General features: G+C 43.1%; 1 protein-coding gene across 3 annotated transcripts in view; it reads right to left on the bottom strand.

Moving 5' to 3' along the window:
- Window positions 1-19,956, bottom strand: part of LOC102233638 (E3 ubiquitin-protein ligase TTC3-like) — a 39,931-nt gene that overhangs the window by 13,039 nt on the left and 6,936 nt on the right. For 2 of the 3 annotated variants that reach the window (XM_023341659.1, XM_023341658.1), the window contains exons 9-31: window positions 17,176-17,270; window positions 16,818-16,880; window positions 13,600-13,654; window positions 12,507-12,696; window positions 12,328-12,352; window positions 12,155-12,239; window positions 11,169-11,199; window positions 10,502-10,550; window positions 9,801-9,864; window positions 9,570-9,722; window positions 8,622-8,702; window positions 7,134-7,243; window positions 6,616-6,742; window positions 6,423-6,545; window positions 6,249-6,350; window positions 6,085-6,177; window positions 5,948-6,012; window positions 3,714-3,850; window positions 2,552-2,872; window positions 1,468-1,743; window positions 1,346-1,386; window positions 214-261; window positions 59-138 (exon numbers count right to left, since the gene is read on the bottom strand). In XM_023341659.1, the coding sequence (XP_023197427.1) occupies window positions 59-138; window positions 214-261; window positions 1,346-1,386; window positions 1,468-1,743; window positions 2,552-2,872; window positions 3,714-3,850; window positions 5,948-6,012; window positions 6,085-6,177; window positions 6,249-6,350; window positions 6,423-6,545; window positions 6,616-6,742; window positions 7,134-7,243; window positions 8,622-8,702; window positions 9,570-9,722; window positions 9,801-9,864; window positions 10,502-10,550; window positions 11,169-11,199; window positions 12,155-12,239; window positions 12,328-12,352; window positions 12,507-12,696; window positions 13,600-13,654; window positions 16,818-16,880; window positions 17,176-17,270 (2,414 nt within the window). The remainder of the gene's footprint in view (window positions 1-58; window positions 139-213; window positions 262-1,345; window positions 1,387-1,467; window positions 1,744-2,551; window positions 2,873-3,713; window positions 3,851-5,947; window positions 6,013-6,084; window positions 6,178-6,248; window positions 6,351-6,422; window positions 6,546-6,615; window positions 6,743-7,133; window positions 7,244-8,621; window positions 8,703-9,569; window positions 9,723-9,800; window positions 9,865-10,501; window positions 10,551-11,168; window positions 11,200-12,154; window positions 12,240-12,327; window positions 12,353-12,506; window positions 12,697-13,599; window positions 13,655-16,817; window positions 16,881-17,175; window positions 17,271-19,956) is intronic. The other variant, XM_023341660.1, reaches the window with a different exon arrangement.

Genomic DNA, 19,956 nt, shown 5'->3' with positions numbered 1-19,956 from the left:
TCAGCATGGAAACGGTGAAACGACCAGCAGCTCGTTAAAACCATGGAGCTGAACTCACAAAGAGTCTTCTTCAAAAAGGTCATGGTCCCACTCGTCTCTGGGCGTTAGCGCTCGGGTCGGAGGCAAACTGAAAACACCCTGAGAGGAAACCAGCAGCAGGAGACGACTTAGCATAACATCAACAACAACAAGAGACATTTTCAGACCATCTACCTTTCGTTTCTTTTTCCGGCCTCGACTTTTAGTTCGAGTAGGAGAAATCTGGAACGAGACAGCGCTAAGTTAGCTTAGCTTAGAGGAGCTTTCCACCTGACCAGGTGAGAGGCTTCAGCAGCCGTTACAATAAAATGATCTGCAGCTGAGAAGAGCAAGACTTGTGTTTTATGAATAGCTGCTCCATAAACTATCCACATTTTATTTTTAAATACAAAAACTAACAATTTTATTGATAGTTTTTCTTGAAAAACAAAACCATCTTAAAGCGTCCCAAATTTATAGGAAAAGGTTTGTTAACTTTTTGCTCCAAGGACAAACTAAGATGACAAAAATCTAAAAACGACAACCTGAATTTTTATGACGGAGCAAAGCAGTGATATTTTACCGACAGACAAAATACTTTATGATTTTGGTAGGAGGGTTGCAGTGAAGCCCAAACATAGCAGGTCGCACATTTAAAACATGTTTAGATCCTTTTGTTTTCATTTCTAGATCTAGAAATATTTCTACTTTATTTTGTGTTTTTCTGAGTTAATGAACAGATTCATTCAAAGATGAAAACGCTTCGACTCAAATCAAACTAATAAAATACTAAATAACAACATGGAAAATCATTTGCTATGAGTGGGACTGGAACTGGGTTGCTAGGCAACGGCGCAGTCAATGTAGATTAATAATAATCTGGAAGTGGAACCAGAACTTTTTTAAAATCAACATTAAGACCTGAACTAGCATTCTGCATGTTGCTGAAATTCTTTGAGCAATTTCAGGATGAAACCCCAGGGAACTAGATGAAACCCCAGGAACTAGATGAAACCCCGGGAACTAGATGAAACCCCGGGGACTAGATGAAACCCCGGGGACTAGATGAAACCCCGGGAACTAGATGAAACCCCAGGAACTAGATGAAACCCCGGGAACTAGATGAAACCCCGGGAACTAGATGAAACCCCGGGAACTACATGAAACCCCGGGGACTAGATGAAACCCCGGGGACTAGATGAAACCCCGGGGAACTAGATGAAACCCCGGGGAACTAGATGAAACCCCGGGGAACTAGATGAAACCCCGGGGAACTAGATGAAACCCCGGTCAGGTTCAGGTGTATAAATCAGGTGTTAGAACTTACATGATCATTTTCAGACTTTTTTAACACAGAACAATGAGCATCTGAAAAGCAAACAGAACATTTTAGAGCAAAGAGGAACGCTACTGAATCCGGTGGGTGGGTTGCCATGTTGGTGTACGTACCCATCATATCAAAAAATTCATCCAGTATACTGTGACAACAAACGTAGTCGTGTCTATGCTCCTCCAGAGTCCAGATAAAAAGCCGGACGTCGTGCGCCGAGGCCTGCTTTAGATACTCCGTCACCGTCAGGCCGAGGCGCCAAAACAAATCCGGTTTAGTGTCCAGTTTCTCTAAAATCATTTGTTTTAAGGGGTCAAAGTTCAGCAGCACCACCAGGTCCAGCTGCTCCAGGCACTCAGAGTGCCGCTCGATGAAGGTCTGCGCCGCGGTCAGCCCTGCAACCAGACACAGGTGACCGGAAACACGGCAATTAGAGACATGGCAACCAGACAGAAAGAGCCACTCAAACATCCAGACATGAAGTGAAATCAGTTTCATCTGATCAGATTTCAGCCTCACGGTTAGAATTTACCCTCATGGAAACAAACGTTTGACGCCATCATGAAGATCAATACACCCAGATTATTGATCAATGATCCAGTTACTAATCAATAGCAAGTCCAACCAGGCTAAGGGTTTCTACACTGGATTTAAAGGAACTCAGTGTTTCAGCAGTTTTCAGTTTGTTCCAGATCTTTGATGCATAGAAGCTGAATGTTGCTTCTTCAAGTTTGGTTCTGATGCAGAGCAGAACCAGAACCAGAACAGGTTGGTCCAGCAGCAGCAGCAGATCTTTAATCTGTTCAGTGATTTATAAACTACCAGCAGTTTAAAGTCTCAGTGAAGGAATGTACAGTAGAGCTGGGTGATGTAGAACTAGGTGGTGTAGAACTAGGTGGTGTCTCTATCCTCCTGGTTCTAGTCAGAACTCCAGCAGCAGCGTTCTGGACCGTTGGGTTGTCAATCAGACCTGTGAAGACGCTGCTGCAGGAATCAAAGCCTGGATGAGTTTCTCTGATCTGAGACTTCAGTCTCTGGTTCTGGAAATGTTCTGCAGCTGCTAGAAGGCCCACTGTGGAACCCAGGGGTCAGGTCAGAGGTCAGACTGATCTCTAGTTTCCAGCTGGAACAACTGAAGCTGTGCTCCAACTCTAACTAATAACTGGTTCTGGTTGTGACCCGTCAGGCCGAGCCGAGTCCTACCTGCGCCGTCCAGCTGACACGCCCACTTGCTCAGCTTGGCGTTTATTCCCACGCAGCCGCTGAGCTGCTGGATGAAGACCCGGGCCCAGACCCGGTTCTTGCGCTCCAGCAGCAGCTCCACGGCCTGGCCCAGCGTCTGCAGCTGCTCCTGCTGCCAGTGGAGCAGGCGGCCGGCCAGGCGGTTCCCCCGGGCCCAGTCCAGCTCCAGCCAGGGCCGCAGGCCGCTGACCAGCGCCGACACCTGCAGGCCCTGCTCCTCCCGCAGCAGGTCCAGGTTCTGGTTGATCTGCAGCAGAACCCGGTCTCTGTACACCAACCAGGCTGCAACAGAAACACAACAGGACACTGACAAAAGGCTAACCGGAAAAGTTCTTCTGGGTTTGGTTCTAAAGCAAATACTGAAACCCAAATTAGAAACGAAGCCGCGCATCAGCAGAAGTATGAGCCTGAATGAATCTTTAATGCTGATTTCAGAGCGGCGCCGGTTCCACTGGACCGTCGTTCCACCTTCTCCGTTCAGATATCTGAGGTTTATTGTCAGCCGGTTCCGGTCCGATACAGAAAGACAGCTGGTTGATTTAAAACACTCAAGTTCTAAACATCATCTTATTCCTCTGGACCAGTTCATTTAAATTCACCAACAGCGCCACCAGCTGGTCCAACATGGGAAATCAGCTTTAATTTGTTCAGTTGGTGCCGTTGGGAGAAAAACAAAAAATAAATTAAATAAACTGAAACTGATTGATTGTTTTGGTCAAATGTTACAATTAAACTTTCATTCAGAAAGTTTAATTGTAAATAAATAAATTTTATGTCAAATAATAAATATTTTACATTATTTTTTTGTCCCATTTCAGGATGAAACCCAGAGGAACTAGATATCACTCAGAACTCAAAGCGTAGAATTACACTGAATAGAACAGACATGTCACTGATACTTAACTAGAATTTTTTCCAATATCTGTTTTATTGATCTGATACCAACACCGGTATCGGTCCAATTTCCATTTTGCTATTGGAACCTGAACTTTTCATCAATAATGAGATTTAATATTTCTGATCTGATGTCTGGTCCGTTTTATTTGTTCTGAGGCCAAACGTTCTTGGTGAGGTTTGCATTGGAAAGTCCTGTGGAAGGAAAACAGCTCAGAGTGAAGCGGACCTTTCTGCTGACTCGGCGATCCCGAGTCGTCTTTCTTCTGCAGGATTTCATGGCTGTTGGTTTTCTGATCCTTAAACGTCTGTTTGAATTGTTTCCTCTTCTGCTTCTGATCCTCTTTGGACTTTAACTTCTTCACACTGGCAACAAAAACCAGAAGAAAAACAGAGACTCATTAGTTACCCTTTAACACAGCGCCAACTAACAATGACTTTAGCAATCAATCGATTGAATAAAAATGGACGCATTCTATAAATCTGTCATTAACTACCGTTTCCTCTTTTATACAACATTAGAAATACTTTAAAAGATGCAACTAAACTATTAAATTACATCTTAATTAAACATTTTATTGGCTAAAATGCAGCATTGTTTTAGTGAGTCTAATGAGTTTTAACTAAAACACTTTCAGACTAAAGTGTCTAAACTAGGGATGCTCCCATCACCAATCATTGCCCTGTGGAATGGAAAAATATTCAGTGTGCTTACTTAATCAAAAGTGTTTATTAATTCAGTTAAAGCATTAAATATATTCATGTATCTAACTTGTGTAAGTAAAAGATGTTTTTCTGTTGAAGCTGCACGTCTCAGCTAGGAACGGAAATCAGCCTGACAGTCTGAACTAAACCACAGAGTTCAGCTCATCCTGCCTGCAGAAGCGATTGTTGCATCTGCAGCTCTTCTCTCCACGTCAGAAACAGACAAATAGTTTTCACACCCGGTGGTTTAACTTTTTGACTCCTGGACTCGAGGAAACAAATTCACGATCAAAGTTCTTATTATTAATTTAGTGCTGATGTGCACAGAACAGGTTGCTGTTGGAAACTGTCACAATGTTCTGCCTTTTCACCTAGTTGACAGAAACCAGATGTTCTTTCCTTAGATGTGTTTATCCTTTAAGCTTCTTGGAATTGTTTGCTCCACCTATGGTTTGTGACAAGATGTGTATGAAATCTAACATCCTGTGTGCTGCAGTCAGAGCCTCCCTGACTGTTGCTCTCCACCTGCAGCTGAATTAAAGCTGTTTTGTTCTCTACCTTTGACTTTTGGGTCTTAGACTTTTTCCCACTTCCCAGCCAATCACCAATCATTGAATATATCAAATAATGTCAAGTAAAAAAAAGAAACATTCAAAGTTAAATGCAGGCTTCATCAAAATAAACAATCCTGAGTTATTAAATCAAAACTTCCTGAGCATGGCTAGCTGAGTGATGCTGGCTCTGATTGGTTGCTTCTGACTGAGCGAGTAATTCTCCAGAACACAGAGACGAGGCAGAGGAGATCAATTATTTTCAGAGATTATCTGTCTCATGCTAGGACAGTGAAAGTGTTACCACATATCTAAAATCAGTTTCAGTTCCCTGCTGCAGCTCAGCTGCTGCTCGCTGTGACAGTTCACCGTCTGGAGGTTCAGCGGCTCCGTCTGAAATATCACCTCCAGTAGCGACGGTCCAACAGCGGGAGCAGAACCGGCGTCTCGCTCTGCAGCTCAAGACTTGAATTATTGTTCATCTTTCTGACCGTGTTGGAAGCTGCGCTGCTCTACCTGCTGTCTGGATCCGGACGTCTTTGGTTCCTGCGTTGAGCCTCCATGCAGCCAAATCAATCAAGTGTTTGGTTTTTAAATATCTTATTAGAGTCGTTGTGTTTCGCCCCCGAGGTCATTTCCTGCCGCAACACGCAAACGTCCCGGTTCACTCAGAGCGTTAAAGTTCCTCACTACAGGACTTGATGCTGCGCAGCGAGAAGGCAGGAGGAGAGCAGCTGCAGGCTGAGAAGGAGATACAGGTGATCGGCAACTAGAGACGCTGATCGATCACCGATCACACACTTGCACGGAAATCGGCTGATTATGATCGGCAGCCGATCGATCGGCACACCTCCAGTTTGAAGGTTTTCATTTATCCTAAAAACTAAATTTTCGCATAATTTTTGAGTCTGTTTACTCCAGTTAATGATTAATCGATTGCTAAATTAATTGATTTCAACTATCGATTAATTGATTAATCTAATTAATCGCTTCAGGCCTACAATTTATACTATTAATACCCTGATGACAGAAATATTCAGCAGTAATTATGCTCCAAAACTAATTCTCACTACACGATAACCGCCGGCAACAGGTTTTAAAGCATTTCATTAAAAATGTTGATGGAACAAAATTCAAAGTATCTTCTTTGTAAGAAAGTATTAGAGCCATTTTTAATAATTTCTCCGGTTTTCTGAGGAGAACTCACCTGGTGGCTTTCTGATTAACTCGAGGTTTCTTCGGCAACTCCGGTTTCGTGATCGTCGTTTCAAACTGAAAGCACAAAGCAAAGCAGTCAGCGCTGACCCGCCGTTCGCAGTGACGCTCCTCTGGACGTTTTCTCACCTTACATTTCACCAGACCCGTAGGACCGAAGATTCGTATAGAGCAGATTTTACCCAGACAGTCGGGAGTCAAACACGCCTCATTCAGGACATCCTGCGACACAAAACGCATTTATCTACATGTCAGGGACTCAAAGCTGCCGAAAAGAGGAATGAAATGCAAACCTTTTCATTCTTTTCCCTGAACTCGGTAGACTTTAGGCTCTTCCAGCAGCTGATGTGAAATTCAACCTTGCAGCTCTGACAGCAGCATATCTGAATGTAGCCCTAAAACGACAAGCTTCTCGTTCAAAACTCAACGCGTTTCGCTCCCAACCACAGAAATGAGAAGCTGCTTACCTTAAAATCTGGGTCAGTGAAATAGATCTCAGCTTTTAGAGGGCAAAGACATTTTTCAAGACGACAGACGGCGTCAGGGGCGGGGGGAAATCTACACAACTCTATCGATTTCTCAAGCATCTCCTGAAACAGACAGGATGATTCAGGACTTTCCTCACCGCTACACATTCCAGATCAATCAGGACGCACCAACCTTGAAACTGTCTGCTTGGGTTTCTTTAACAATCTCTTTGGTTAACGGCCAGGTGAGTTTACCTGGCGTAATTTGATTCTTCACCATCTGCAGCGAATCTGAAAATTGCTGCACGGCAACTTTAAACCTGCAAAACACAAAGAGCAACAGCTGGAGAGCAAGAAACGAGGATACGGGAGACACTTCCTGCTAGGGCCTAGACAAAACCTGATCACCACATTTATTACACCAAATCATTCTCAGAAAATGAGATTTCAGTTAGTGGAGCTGCCTGCACAACCAGCCAGAAAGCAGCAAGTCAACAACTAAACTTTTGTCTTTTCCAGCAGCCATTGTACAGCAGGAAAACTAGCAATGTTGCTAGGCAACAGGGTTGTGCCGGTCAAATGCAATTCAGAAAACGTTTTGCCAGAAATAGTAACTTATTGCCAGAAATCAGCTGGGTGTCTTTTTTGAAACAGAAACTAAAATTTAGGACCAAAAATGTGCAAAAGGTCAATTTTGTACAACAAACGTACCGGTTTTCTCGTAGAAACACTCTGCCGATGGTGTAATAAACCAGACATTGGAACGTTCGCTCTTCAAACGATTTCATCCTCTCCAGGAGTTTCTCTGCTTCTGCTAGTTCCTGCAGCAACAATCATCAAGAAAACGGTTCATAAACCCACAACAGAACAGAAATGACAGAAAATAGGAGCTGACAGACCAAAAAATCTGGGATTGAGAGAAAACATTTCCTCAGAGGTTTAAATTTTAAGGGTTATGTTGTTGCGGCGCTGAGGCTGCCGTCGCTCTGATCGGATGTTTATTCCCTCTGGTTCTCGATGCTGTGAAGACGGAAAACTTTCAAACTGGAGGTGTGCCGATCGATCGGCTGCCGATCATAATCGGCCGATTTCCGTGCAAGTGTGTGATCGGTGATCGATCAGCGTCTCTAGTTGCCGATCACCTGTATCTTCTTCTCAGCCTGCAGCTGCTCTCCTCCTGCCTTCTCGCTGCGCAGCATCAAGTCCTGTAGTGAGGAACTTTAACGCTCTGAGTGAACCGGGACGTTTGCGTGTTGCGGCAGGAAATGACCTCGGGGGCGAAACACAACGACTCTAATAAGATATTTAAAAACCAAACACTTGATTGATTTGGCTGCATGGAGGCTCAACGCAGGAACCAAAGACGTCCGGATCCAGACAGCAGGTAGAGCAGCGCAGCTTCCAACACGGTCAGAAAGATGAACAATAATTCAAGTCTTGAGCTGCAGAGCGAGACGCCGGTTCTGCTCCCGCTGTTGGACCGTCTCTACTGGAGGTGATATTTCAGACGGAGCCGCTGAACCTCCAGACGGTGAACTGTCACAGCGAGCAGCAGCTGAGCTGCAGCAGGGAACTGAAACTGATTTTAGATATGTGGTCAAATATGTCTGTTATATCTAAATTAGGTCAATTTATTGCCAGATAATTTAGTATCATTTATACGTAAAGCGGAAAATTAACAGCCAATCCAGGTGATGGGCAGAGATCGGCCTCATGGATGATCGGTATCGGAACATCCCTAGTTTAAACAGCAACAGTCTACAGTCAGAGGCCGCTTCAGATTCCCTGCACTGACTGCTATTGCAGCACGACTCTTTGGAGATGCTTGGATGATACGAGTTACGATGAAATTTAACATTTCTGAATTGGATGTTTCTGAAAAAACAACTAGGACATTTATGGTGATAAATTGTGTGTTTATAAATCGTTTAATAATTAGAAAATCACTGTAAGCCATTGCAGCCTGATGGACTTTGCTGATCGCGTTTCCAAGCTGTTTTTGTCTACTTCGTGTTGCCAGACTGGTTCTAGTCAGGCATTAATGTCTGGCTGCTTAATTCAACACAAGCTGATCATTTTCTGGACGGCTTTTTTTTTCCACGTCTATGTGTTTCGTCAGGTTGGCTGTTTTTAATTTAGGATAATTTAAAGACATTTTAATGAAATATGATCCAAACCGCGTTCTTCTGGGCGACTCACCTCCGGCTGTCCGATTTCTATCAAGGCCGACGCTCGACCGAACAGCAGCAGCAGAACATCCAGAGAGGAAAGTCCCAGTTTCTGAGAAACAAACATTCAGACGCATCAAGTAGTCACTGAAACAGATTAATCAATAATTCAAATAATCGTCAACTAATTAACTGGAGTGAACAGGTTCAAAAAACGTATCAGTCAAATTATCTCACTGACCACAGCAGAACATCAAACCAAACTAATCATGACCGGATCCAGTTTGGTTACAGTTGAATCCAGCGCTGCGTCCTGCTGCTCCTCCGCCCGACGCGCAGCAGGACGCTCCGCGGATCGGCAGCGTCTCTCTGAACCGACATGCAGGCGGCAGAGATCGCCTCCATCAGGGGGCGAAGATTGGACTTTGTTTCCAGATGTTAGACAGTATTTTTATAAGTATTTACTAGAAGCTTCAATAGCAGGCTGACGCCGATCAGTTGGATGGATAAAAAAGTCCGACATCATGACGCGTTGTCCCACATTACTCTGATAGTCTTTTATTAACAATTTTTTCAGCACTAGTTACCTTTATTTGACAGCAATTCGACAGGAAGGGGCCAGAGAGGGGAGAGAGGCCTGGGCCCAGCGAACCGAGGACAGGAGTCGGACTCCAGATACCCGGTCTACAGTCTCTCTGTGCGGCGCGGCGCTAACCACTGCGCCACCGCGCAACACCCCTATTCCAGTAGCCTTTGCTGGAAGTTTCAGTTTCTCTTTGGTAAATTATTTACATTTTTATACAACTTGAGTTGTCTGAGGAACTCACCTAGCTCACTTTCATTTTCTTGGAAAAATCTGTTTTATCAGATGATTGTGACTACTGGACCGGACCCCCCAAAAAAGTCATTGCAGAGTAAAGAATCGACTAGTTCCTGTACAGATAAACTACGCGTTACCAGACATTCAGAAGTCTCTTACCTTGGGCGGGGCGGCCTCCAGCAGCCCCAGCGCCTGGCTGAAGGCCTGCTCTGCGTTGCGGCTGCGCAGGTCCGACAGTGCGCTGTGAGCCTCCTGCACCAGAAACCGCAGCTCCTTACATAAATCTGCTTTGCTGTCGGCCATCTTCTGGTTCTGATGAACCCAAACGGAGCAGGTCAGAGACAGAGAAACCCAGGATGATGAAAGGAGCCGACAGGAGGAAAGACTCACCGCTTTCTGCATTTCACTTTGGCACTTTGACTTGATCTTAGAGTCGCTGAGGTCGTCGCGCTCACTGCAGACAGAGCAGAGACAGAGTTTCACAGACCGTCGGTACCACAGGACACAACAGGACACACCAAGGTACCACAGGACACAACAGGACACACCAAGGTACCACAGGACACAACAGGGTACCACAGGACACAACAGGGCACCACAGGACACACCAGGGTACCACAGGACACACCAGGGTACCACAGGACACACCAGGGTACCACAGGACACACCAGGGTACAACAGGGTACCACAGGACACAACAGGGTACCACAGGACACAACAGGGTACCACAGGACACAACAGGGTACCACAGGACACACCAGGGTACTACCAGGGTACCACAGGACACACCAGGGTACCACAGGACACACCAGGGTACCACAGGACACACCAGGGTACCACAGGACACAACAGGGTACCACAGGACACAACAGGGTACCACAGGACACACCAGGGTACCACCAGGGTACCACAGGACACACCAGGGTACCACAGGACACACCAGGATAATTACATATGGTCTAGTCAAAGAAAGAAGCTGGTTTTGCTCTCAGACATCATCCTGTGTTTAAAGGGAAGGAACCATCTTTACAAAGACTTTCACTACAGACTCTGATGAGCAAATCAAACGGACGGCGCGTGACCTCACTGACCTTCTGGACGTTTTAGGGTCTTTGAGTCGTCCCTCCGGGTCGGACGGCGCTTCAGAGATACAAGAGATTAAAACACTGACAGTCATTAAAACATACGACACGTAAAACCCATCCCGTGTTCCCTTGGGTTCGTTTGGTCGCCAGGCAACCAAGACGAGAACGGTGGCGACCAATCACAGAGCTGCTTGCTGAGAACATTCCTTCCTGTTTATTTTCAAGTTCTTAGGAAAATGGTTGCCAAGGCAACAGCCGGTTTGAATTCATTTTGGGTCAGAAAAATTTTCATTTCTAACTTAGTTCAGACATTCAGTCGTTTGGATGATGAAAGTATTTTTGGCCCAAATCAAGGAGAGACCGCCGACGGCCACTGGGGAGGAGGGAGCCGGGTGTTTGGAACCTCCATGCATTCAGCATCAGGATGAGCTTTCTGCATTAAAATGATTTTTATTTTAATGCAGAATTCTGGGTTTCCATCAGAGCTCAGACAATCGATCAGTAATTTCCTCTGATTGATTCAATTCCCCTGTTGGAGCCCAAAAGAGGAAATATCAAACTTTCTGTTCTTGGGTTTTAAATTAAACAGCTGGATCTTTAGTATTAACGTGAACATTTAATAACATGAAATAAACTCAACCACCAAATTATTTAAACTGGAAAACAAACTAACCTGTCTTTTTGTCCGTTTTCGTCTTGATGACCTAAAAACACGAATTAATGATCAACATGAATTACAGCCAGAAAAAAAAAACCCAAAAAACACAAACACTCTGCAGTCCTGACTAAAACTGAGAACAAACACAAACAGACTCAAAACAACCTCCGTTTATTTTACATTTTTAAATCTAGCTTAAATATTCACAAAGTCTTTATCCTAAAAGAAAAGTTCAAAACTCAGCGTTCGCCAGCTGAATGCTTGAGGGCGACTGCTGCAAACTTTGAATCGAACCTTGGAACATCAGCGGCGGCGCTAAACTCCTGGACAGTAAAGACGAAAACTCAATCAGTTTAGGGTGAAAATCGTCATCCTGATTTTTCATGCTGCTCAGAATAAAACCCAAAACTCATCGAGACGAACACGGAGCGCAGTCCCGAAACGATTAATCGGTCTAATCTTATATTGTAATAATCCAACTAATTTAGTAATCCATTAATTATAAAACTAATTGATTACAGACTAAAATATGGTGAAAAAAACAGTGAAAAAAGGGGAAGAAAAATGAATATTGCTATGTTGTTGTTGCATTTTAAATGTTTATCTTGTTAAAAAATAAAATTATTTGGTTATTTGAATCTTAATGCATTTCTAATTTTGTATAAAGGTGCACCAATTTTTAATCCAATAAATTGATAACTAAAATAATCAGCTTTCCACCTTGAATAGGTTCAGAAAATCTGTTTTCTGTCGATTTTTTTTAACTCGTTTCTCAGTTTTACTCCAAGATGTTGGAAGAAAAACCTGCTGCTTACTTCAATTATCGGGCGATAAAAATATAGAGATTAAAAAATAAAAACAGAAAAAAGCAGGAATTGATTGAGAAAATGAGAAATATTGCTAAAATAAACATTTAAAAACTGAAGGAAAACATGAGTTTACAGCTAAAACCTAAAATGAAACCTGAGGCTGTAAAAGCAAAACAAACGTGACTCACTCACCTTTGCAGTTAAACTCCTAGTCGGATTGTTTTTACCGCCTGTTTTTGTCGGCTGAGGGATTTTCTTCACCAGCCCAACCTTAAAGCTGCAGCGCGTTAAAAACAAGCAGACAGTTAACGACCAACAACCATTATTATTAGTTACTGTGTCAGTAAAAAGGTCAACGGACGAACCTGTGAGGCCTCTGCAGCAGCTCAGCTGGAGGAAAAGTAGAGCAGCGTGAGTTTCACTTTCACAAACAGGAAGCAATAGCAGGCAGGAGCTGACTCACTTCCTGCTGCCATTCACCAATCAAACAATAAAACACGAATAAAGACTGGAATAGGAAGCCACTTCTGGTTTGGGCCCAAACCTCCCAGCTGATAGAAAGGAGTTGGATCGGTACCAGGCGGCGGCTCCGGCCTGAACTTCAGGAACTGCTGGTCCAGATCTCTGAGTCCCTCCGGGTTTTCTCTGCACAGCCACCGGGCGGTGCTGTTGGCCTCCAACGCCAGGTCCATGGCCCCGAGACAGAACAGCGCCTCGCAATACCGGTAGTGGCCCTGTAGGGGGCAGCAACAAAAACCTCAGGAGAGAAAAAAACACTACAGCATAGTCCAGCAAAAATGTCGCCAAAAATCCAAAATCCAACCCATAAAACATCTCTAAAAAACCCGAGAAAAAAAACAACTAAATCCAACCGATAAATGATCACCGACCCCCCCCAAAAAAACCTGATAATAAAACCTCGCTAAAGAAATGAAAAAAACATTTAATTTAAAAAAAACAAAAATTAAAAAAAACGGTTCTATACAGGATTCTCAGTTGAATTTTCTACCTCTACAATATTTTTACTGTGACTTTAACTAGACCAAAACCTCACATGTCAAAAACAGAAGCACTATTTTTAGTGCTTATCCTAAATCCATAAGACTCAGGATATTTGTTCTTTTAAAGAATATCAGTAAAATGCAACGACATTCTAATTTCACAAGCTGATGTTTTATTCTCAGAATATTAGTTTGCTACTAATCGTCAAACTAGGACAACTCGATAACAAGGTTCAAGGTGTCATATTTCACAGGTCATTGAACAGTTTAATAAACAAATGTCCATGTGCAGCGAGGCGACCGACACACACAGTGTCAGATCATGGCCACCATTAGAGCAGCAGTTTAAATGAGCCGATCAACCAGCGCTGAGTTCAGATCATCTTACAATCTAAAAAAACATCCAGCCTGGAAACAGGAAACTGTTGAGGACTGAATGTGTCCTTTTACTGGCCTTAATTTGAGCTAATTTAATTTACTACCTTTTACTACCGCACAGAAACCCTGAAGAAAAAAATAATAATCCAACCGATAAAACATCGCCAAAAAACATGCAAAACATATTAAAGCATATTTAAATAATATGAATTATTAATTAGGAAACCCTAAGCAGTTATTAGTTCAGCCGGATTGTACCTTCGCCCAGAGCGGGTCGATCAGAACGGCACGTTTTCCATCCCCTGCTGCTTTTCTGCAACAGGAAAATAATATTAAATACAAAAATATACACATTTCTGTCCATTTATACAAAGTTTAACTTTTAAACTTAAGGTTTTTATATAGAATAGAATAGAAGTACTTTATTCATCCCAGCAGGGAAATTACTTCGCATTTACAGCATAGAGACAAGACACAATAACAACCACCACTGAGTAGTAGTTGTAGATAAAATAAAAATAAAAAATAAAATGCTATAAATTGTAAAAATATAACATGCTGTTAATATAAAAAGCAGCTTAGAGCAGTTCTTGCAAAGATTCAAAAAATGCAGATATGTATATGTAAATATATATACAGCAGTGTGCCACAGTGCAGTTGTGCGAAATCGGACTGATTAGTGCAGAACAATGATTTAGCTTTTATTGTACAGTGAGATGGCCTGTGGCAGGAAGGATTTCCTGTATCTGTCCCTACGACAGCAGAGCTGGAGCAGCCTATGTGAGAAGGTGCTCCGCTGTCTGTCCACTATGTGGTGGAGAGGGGGCTGTTTATTGTCCATAATAGACAGAACCTTCTTCAGTGTTCTCCTCTCCACCACAGTTTCCAGGGACTCCAGCCTTAGTCCCAGTACAGAGCCAGCTTTCCTGATGATGTTGTCCAGTCTATTAGAGTCGCTGGCTCTGATGCTGCTTCCCCAACACTGGAAATCAGTGGGTGTACAAGGTGAAGAGAAAGGGAGAAAGCACAGTTCCCTGTGGAGCTCCTACGTCACTGACCACCACATCAGACAGGACACTGCCCAGACGGACAAACTGTGGCCTGCCTGTCAAGTAGTCAGTCACCCAGGAGATCACTGAGTCGTTGACACCCATCCTCCGCAGCTTCTCACCCAGCAGCAGAGGCTGGATGGTGTTGAAGGCACTGGAGAAATCAAAGAATGTGATTCTCACAGTGTCTCCTCCACCATCCAGGTGTGACAGCGCTCGTTGCAGCAGGAAGATGACGGCATCGTCAACTCCTAAGTGGGGGTGGTAGGCAAATTGCAGGGGGTCTAGAAACGTCCTCACCCGAGGCCTCAGCTGGGCCAGGACCAGTCTCTCCATGACCTTCATCACATGAGATGTGAGAGCGACTGGTCTGTAGTCCTCTGGGTCGGATGGCCTTGGCTTCTTGGGAACAGGAACCACATGTGATGTCTTCCACCGCAGCGGGACTCTCTCCAGCCTCAAGCTCAGGTTGTACATGTGTGCCAGTACAGGGGCCAGCTGGATGGAGCAGGTCTTCAGGATCCGTGGTGTAATGCCATCAGGTCCTGCAGCCTTCCCCTGGTGTAATCGCTCCAACTGTCTCTTAACCTGGCCTGTAGTCACCGTTAGCTGGGGGTAGGTGTTGTTGTCTGCAGTGGAGATGGGGGGAGGAGAGGGGGGGCTGAAGAAGAGGTGGTGTGCAGGAGAATGCAGGTAGGTGGATTGAACGACTTGGGGCAGTGTGGATGTGTGGGGGGCTGGTGGTGGTAGGGGAGTAGCAGGAGGTGAGCTAAACCTGTTGAAAAACTGGTTGAACTGGTTTGCTCTATCCAGGCTCCCAGATCTCTGTGTGTCTTTTCCCTTCATTCCAGTGATGTTCTTCATTCCTTTCCACACATCTCTCACACTGTTCTGCTCGAGTTTGGACTCAAGCTTCCTCCTGTAGTTGTCCTTGCATGTCCTCAGTGTCTCTCTGAGTTCACGCTGGACTCTCCTCTGCTCCTCCTTATCTCCAGACCTGAAAGCCATCTTCTTTTTGTTTAGAAGTGCCTTCAGGTCGCTGGTAATCCAGGGTTTGTTGTTGGAGAAGCAGCGCACGGTCCAGGCTGGCATGACAGTGTCCTCACAGAATCTGATGTATTCCGTGATGCAGTCAGACATGTTGTCGATGTCCTCCCCATGAGGCCCACAGAGCACATCCCAGTCTGTCGACCCAAAGCAGTCCTGCAGTGCCTCAGCTGCCTCCTGTGTCCACCTCCTCACCGTCCTGATGCGCACAGGCTGCCTGCTCACTAGAGGGACATACTTGGGAGTCATCCTTACCAAGATGTGGTCCGACCTGCCGAGGGGGGGCAGGGCTGTGGCGCTGTATGCATCTTTGGCATTAGCATACAGGAGATCCAGCATTTTGTTTTCCCTGGTGGGACAGTCAACATACAGCTGGAAGTTGTGTAGAGTTTTGTCCAATGAGGCATGGTTAAAGTCACCTGTGATGACCATGAAGGCGTCCGGGTGTTGAGTCTGTAGTTTGGTTGCGGTAGCGCTGATGACGTCACAGGCCACCGCTGCATCAGCTGATGGGGGAATGTAAACAGCGATCAAAATGGCGGACGTAAACTCCCTTGGTCAATAATACGGCCGCATTCCCACAGCCAGAAGTTCAATGTCCGGGCTACAAATCTGTTCCTTCACGTTAACATGACCGGGATTACACCACCTCTCACTCACATAAAGTGCAATCCCGCCGCCCCTCTTCTTCCGACTGTTGGAAAAGTCCCTGTCCCTGCACCAAGGAAAATCCAGGAACCTCCATGCTGTAGTCCGGAATAAGCGAGTGCAGCCAGGTTTCCGTGAAGCAGAAGATACTGCACTCCCAGTACTCCTTCTGGGTCCTAACCAGCGCCGTGAGTTCGTCTGTCCTATTTCCCAAAGACCTCACGTTCCCCACAATAATCGCCGGTATCGCTGGTTTGTGCCGTCTCTTCTTCTCCCTCCGTTTAACTCCAGACCTGCAGCCCCGTCGTCTCCTCCGTAACTCCTCCGGACCACAGGCCCGTCTCCGGGCAGCAGCAGAGGCCCACACAGCGCAATCAGCTGTTCACGCACATAAACAATGCCGCTACTCCGCTCGGCGAGGTTCTCCGCAACAATCAATGCCTCTACTCCGTAGAGAACAGCGACAGAACCGACAGAACCACATCCAGCCATTGTGGAAAGCTTAACTGATGATCCATGGGTTCTTTAAGCACGGATCCTTAATCGGTTACAGCAAATATACACAGATTAACACACACGACGGGAGCTGCGTCTGCAGGCAGCCAGCTGTGCCGGCGCCAAAAAAAACACATATTACATGCAGATCATGTAAAATAATGACAAGATGAAACAAAAAAATTTATAATTTTGCATAAATCCAACGTTTTTGCAGCGAAGGTTGATTTTACTCACAGATATTCCTTCTGCTTGATGTAGCACAGCGCTCTGTTCCCATACAGGATGTGATTATCAGGACTAAAGCAAGGAGCACAAAATTATCACATTAAGGACACAAAATGCAGTTCAAACTGTTTTTATCACCAGCAGAAATGTTTGCTGCATTTTTATATTTTCTGGTTTAAAACTGAAATCACAAAATGACTGAAAGTGACTTCAGATTGACTCAGCACATAAAAACTTCTCATAAAACAAAAAACATGGATACTAATGAAACTTTTACTTTATGAACAACTTTTATTGGAAGTATTGAGAGAAAACATTGTGACATTAGCGGTTTAGAAACATCGTTTCATCGTTGACAGAAACTCACTAGCATTTGATGGCGTTGGTGTAAAACTTCAGAGCTTCTGCGTACTGCTGGGCCTGAAACTTCTCGTTCCCAAGGATCTTCATCGCTTCACTTTCCTGAAACAAAAGAATCTGGGATGTTTTCACAGTACAGAAACAAACTTGTGCTATACAAACTTAACGAAACGTTTATCACAAATTTATTTTATTTTTCAAACTGTAACAAACAATACTTCAGTCTAAAGACAGAAATAGATCGGCTGACGTTTTGATCAACGTATTGATCATCAATAACGGAAAACATCTGTTAGAGAGCTGGACTCATTCATTCACTCATTCACTCCTTCATTCATATGCAGGCATTTACCGACTACATTTTAAAATTATTGGTAGTAAAACAGTAAAAAATGTTGGGTTATTTTCATAACCCAATTTCTGGGTAGAAGCTGTTGGGTCAGTTTGACCAAATATTGGGTCAAAATTCATAACTCAAGAGTTGGGTCAGAAATTTACCAGAACTCTACGGGTTGAATATTCTGTTGGGTCAGAGGTTGGGTACATTTACCCAGTCGGTGGGTTACAGACGAAACGTGGAAGAAGCCACGCCCCTTTTCACAAGCCTCCATGTTCAACAAGACTGTGAACGTTGCTCCTCTACTTTGAAATAAGACATGGTAAGTAAAAAGAAGATAAAGTTTCAACGTGAATTAATAAATGGAATTTATTTACAACATGTTTGATATTTATTTTTATGGTTATTTAAAATGTTTATTAAAGTGGGTTGCTCTGACAAAGAGCTTTGGTTTTGCTGCAACACGGCTGTTGAAAAATTAAAAATAAAAAGATGAAGGGGAAGGAAGAGGGCACAATTTGTCAAGTAAATTAAATTCAATTGTTTAATATAACTTCAACCATATTTGTTCGTAACTTATCGTAGTCAAAATTTTTAAAAATCGATTTAGTTTTAAAAGAAAAGATAGTGGGCTTAGTTCACCAGCAGGGGGCGATATGCGGTAAAGGCGCTGGAGAGCAAGCAGAGCTGTTAATAAAGTGGGTATATTATGTTTTTTGGAAAATAAAATAACTTTCACAACATTATTAGGCGATAAATTAGTAGTGTAAACCTGAATTATGTGCTTAATTACAAACGGGATCGGACTTTTATCCACTCCCACTGCAGCCGTTCTGTCAGATGACTGGGCGGAGCGGCTGGTTAAGAAACGACTTAAAAGCAAAAATAATTTGAATAGAAAGAACTCTTTATTTTTACATCTGGAATCCTGATCTTGTCTCCCCAGCAAACTTGATTCTCTTTTCTTTATAAGTGGCAAAAACCAAATAGTCCATCAAAGAAGTAACTTCAGCACTAAGTTAGTGTTTAAGTTAACTTTTACTTGTAAATTTAATGATGTGTCATTTTATTTTACTGAGTGCTATATTTATTTCTAGGACCATAAAAATTACTCCAATTTTGAAATTGCTGGTTAATTACAAATTATTGGCTAGAAGGTTGAATTCAATCATTCTTAAAGTTTGATTTGTGTTTTTGTCTTTTCTGATGGAAGTTATAATTTTACATCCAGGATCTTCAGGAGAATTAAGCGAAACCCGAACTCCTTGTTCTCAACAAAGACCTTCTGTATGGCCAAGAACATGAGTTTGCTCCCCCAAGGCATTGAAGCCAAGAAGAAATGTTTTCTAAACTGGTTTCATGCTTTTAGTTACTGTAACATTTTAACACTAGTTTCTGATTGATAGAGAAGGTGATGTAGCCCTGCAGCTGCTCCACCTTACACATTTGGGAGAAGATTTTCAGTCCCATCAACCTGGAAGTTCGGGTGGTTTTATTGATATCCAGGCTGTACGTCCACCTTCATCTCTGAGTCATGCTCAAATTGTTTGCTGTTTAAACAAGTTCATCACTACTGGCCTGTTTTTTCTGTCTTCTCTCTCCATCAGGTTGGGACAAACCTGGTGGATCATCTACAAAATGTGACAACATAGAAGCCGCAGTTTCTACAAGTTTTACTTGTAGTTTGTTTTAAAACAGACTTTTTACATGAAATGTTTTCTAATGCAGTAACAGATACTTCTGGAGTTGTAGTCAAATAATGACTTGAAGTGACTTCATTATATACTGTTGAAACAACTTATGTTTTGTAACTTTTGTAAATGAATTCTGCTGACTATATATTTATCACATGGAAATAAAAGAAGCTTTGAATTCAGATTGTTTTTAATCCTGTTTTTATGTGGTGAAATTTTAAATAAATAAATCTTTTTTTTACCCAAATATAGTGATATAATAACCCTTGTGTTGGGTCATGAGTTTCAACCCAATTTTGGGTCAATTTAACCAATTTAACCCAACCTTTGGTTAGTTGCCATAACCCAATATGTTGGGTCAATATAAGACCCAGCACTGGATTACGAATTGGTTAATTTTTAACCCAGAAGTTTTTACTGTGTATAAATGTTTGGTTTTTATGTCATTAAAAATAAAAAAAACTGAAGAAAATGCATTAAAATGTCCTACACTGCAAAAAAATCTTACCAGGTTGATTCAGTTCACTTGAAATAAACTTTAAATCATTTTTCAGTTTAATATAAGAGCTTGATATTCCTTAGTATTGATGAAAGTTCTAGTTTCAGCAGGAGTGAATTTCACTTAAAACATGAAAATGTCTCGTTAAGGAAGCTAATCTGTTGAATGAATATTAGATTTATTGACTTAAAACAAAATATTTTGCTTAATAGTTACTTATTAGTTAGTTTTGTTTTATATAGATCTTTTTTTCCATAG

The sequence above is a fragment of the Xiphophorus maculatus genome, chromosome 11 (assembly GCF_002775205.1).
Source record: "Xiphophorus maculatus strain JP 163 A chromosome 11, X_maculatus-5.0-male, whole genome shotgun sequence".
Lineage (NCBI taxonomy): Eukaryota > Metazoa > Chordata > Actinopteri > Cyprinodontiformes > Poeciliidae > Xiphophorus > Xiphophorus maculatus.
The sequence above is the reverse complement of the archived record's forward strand: the minus strand, read 5'-3'. Positions and strand labels throughout refer to the sequence as shown.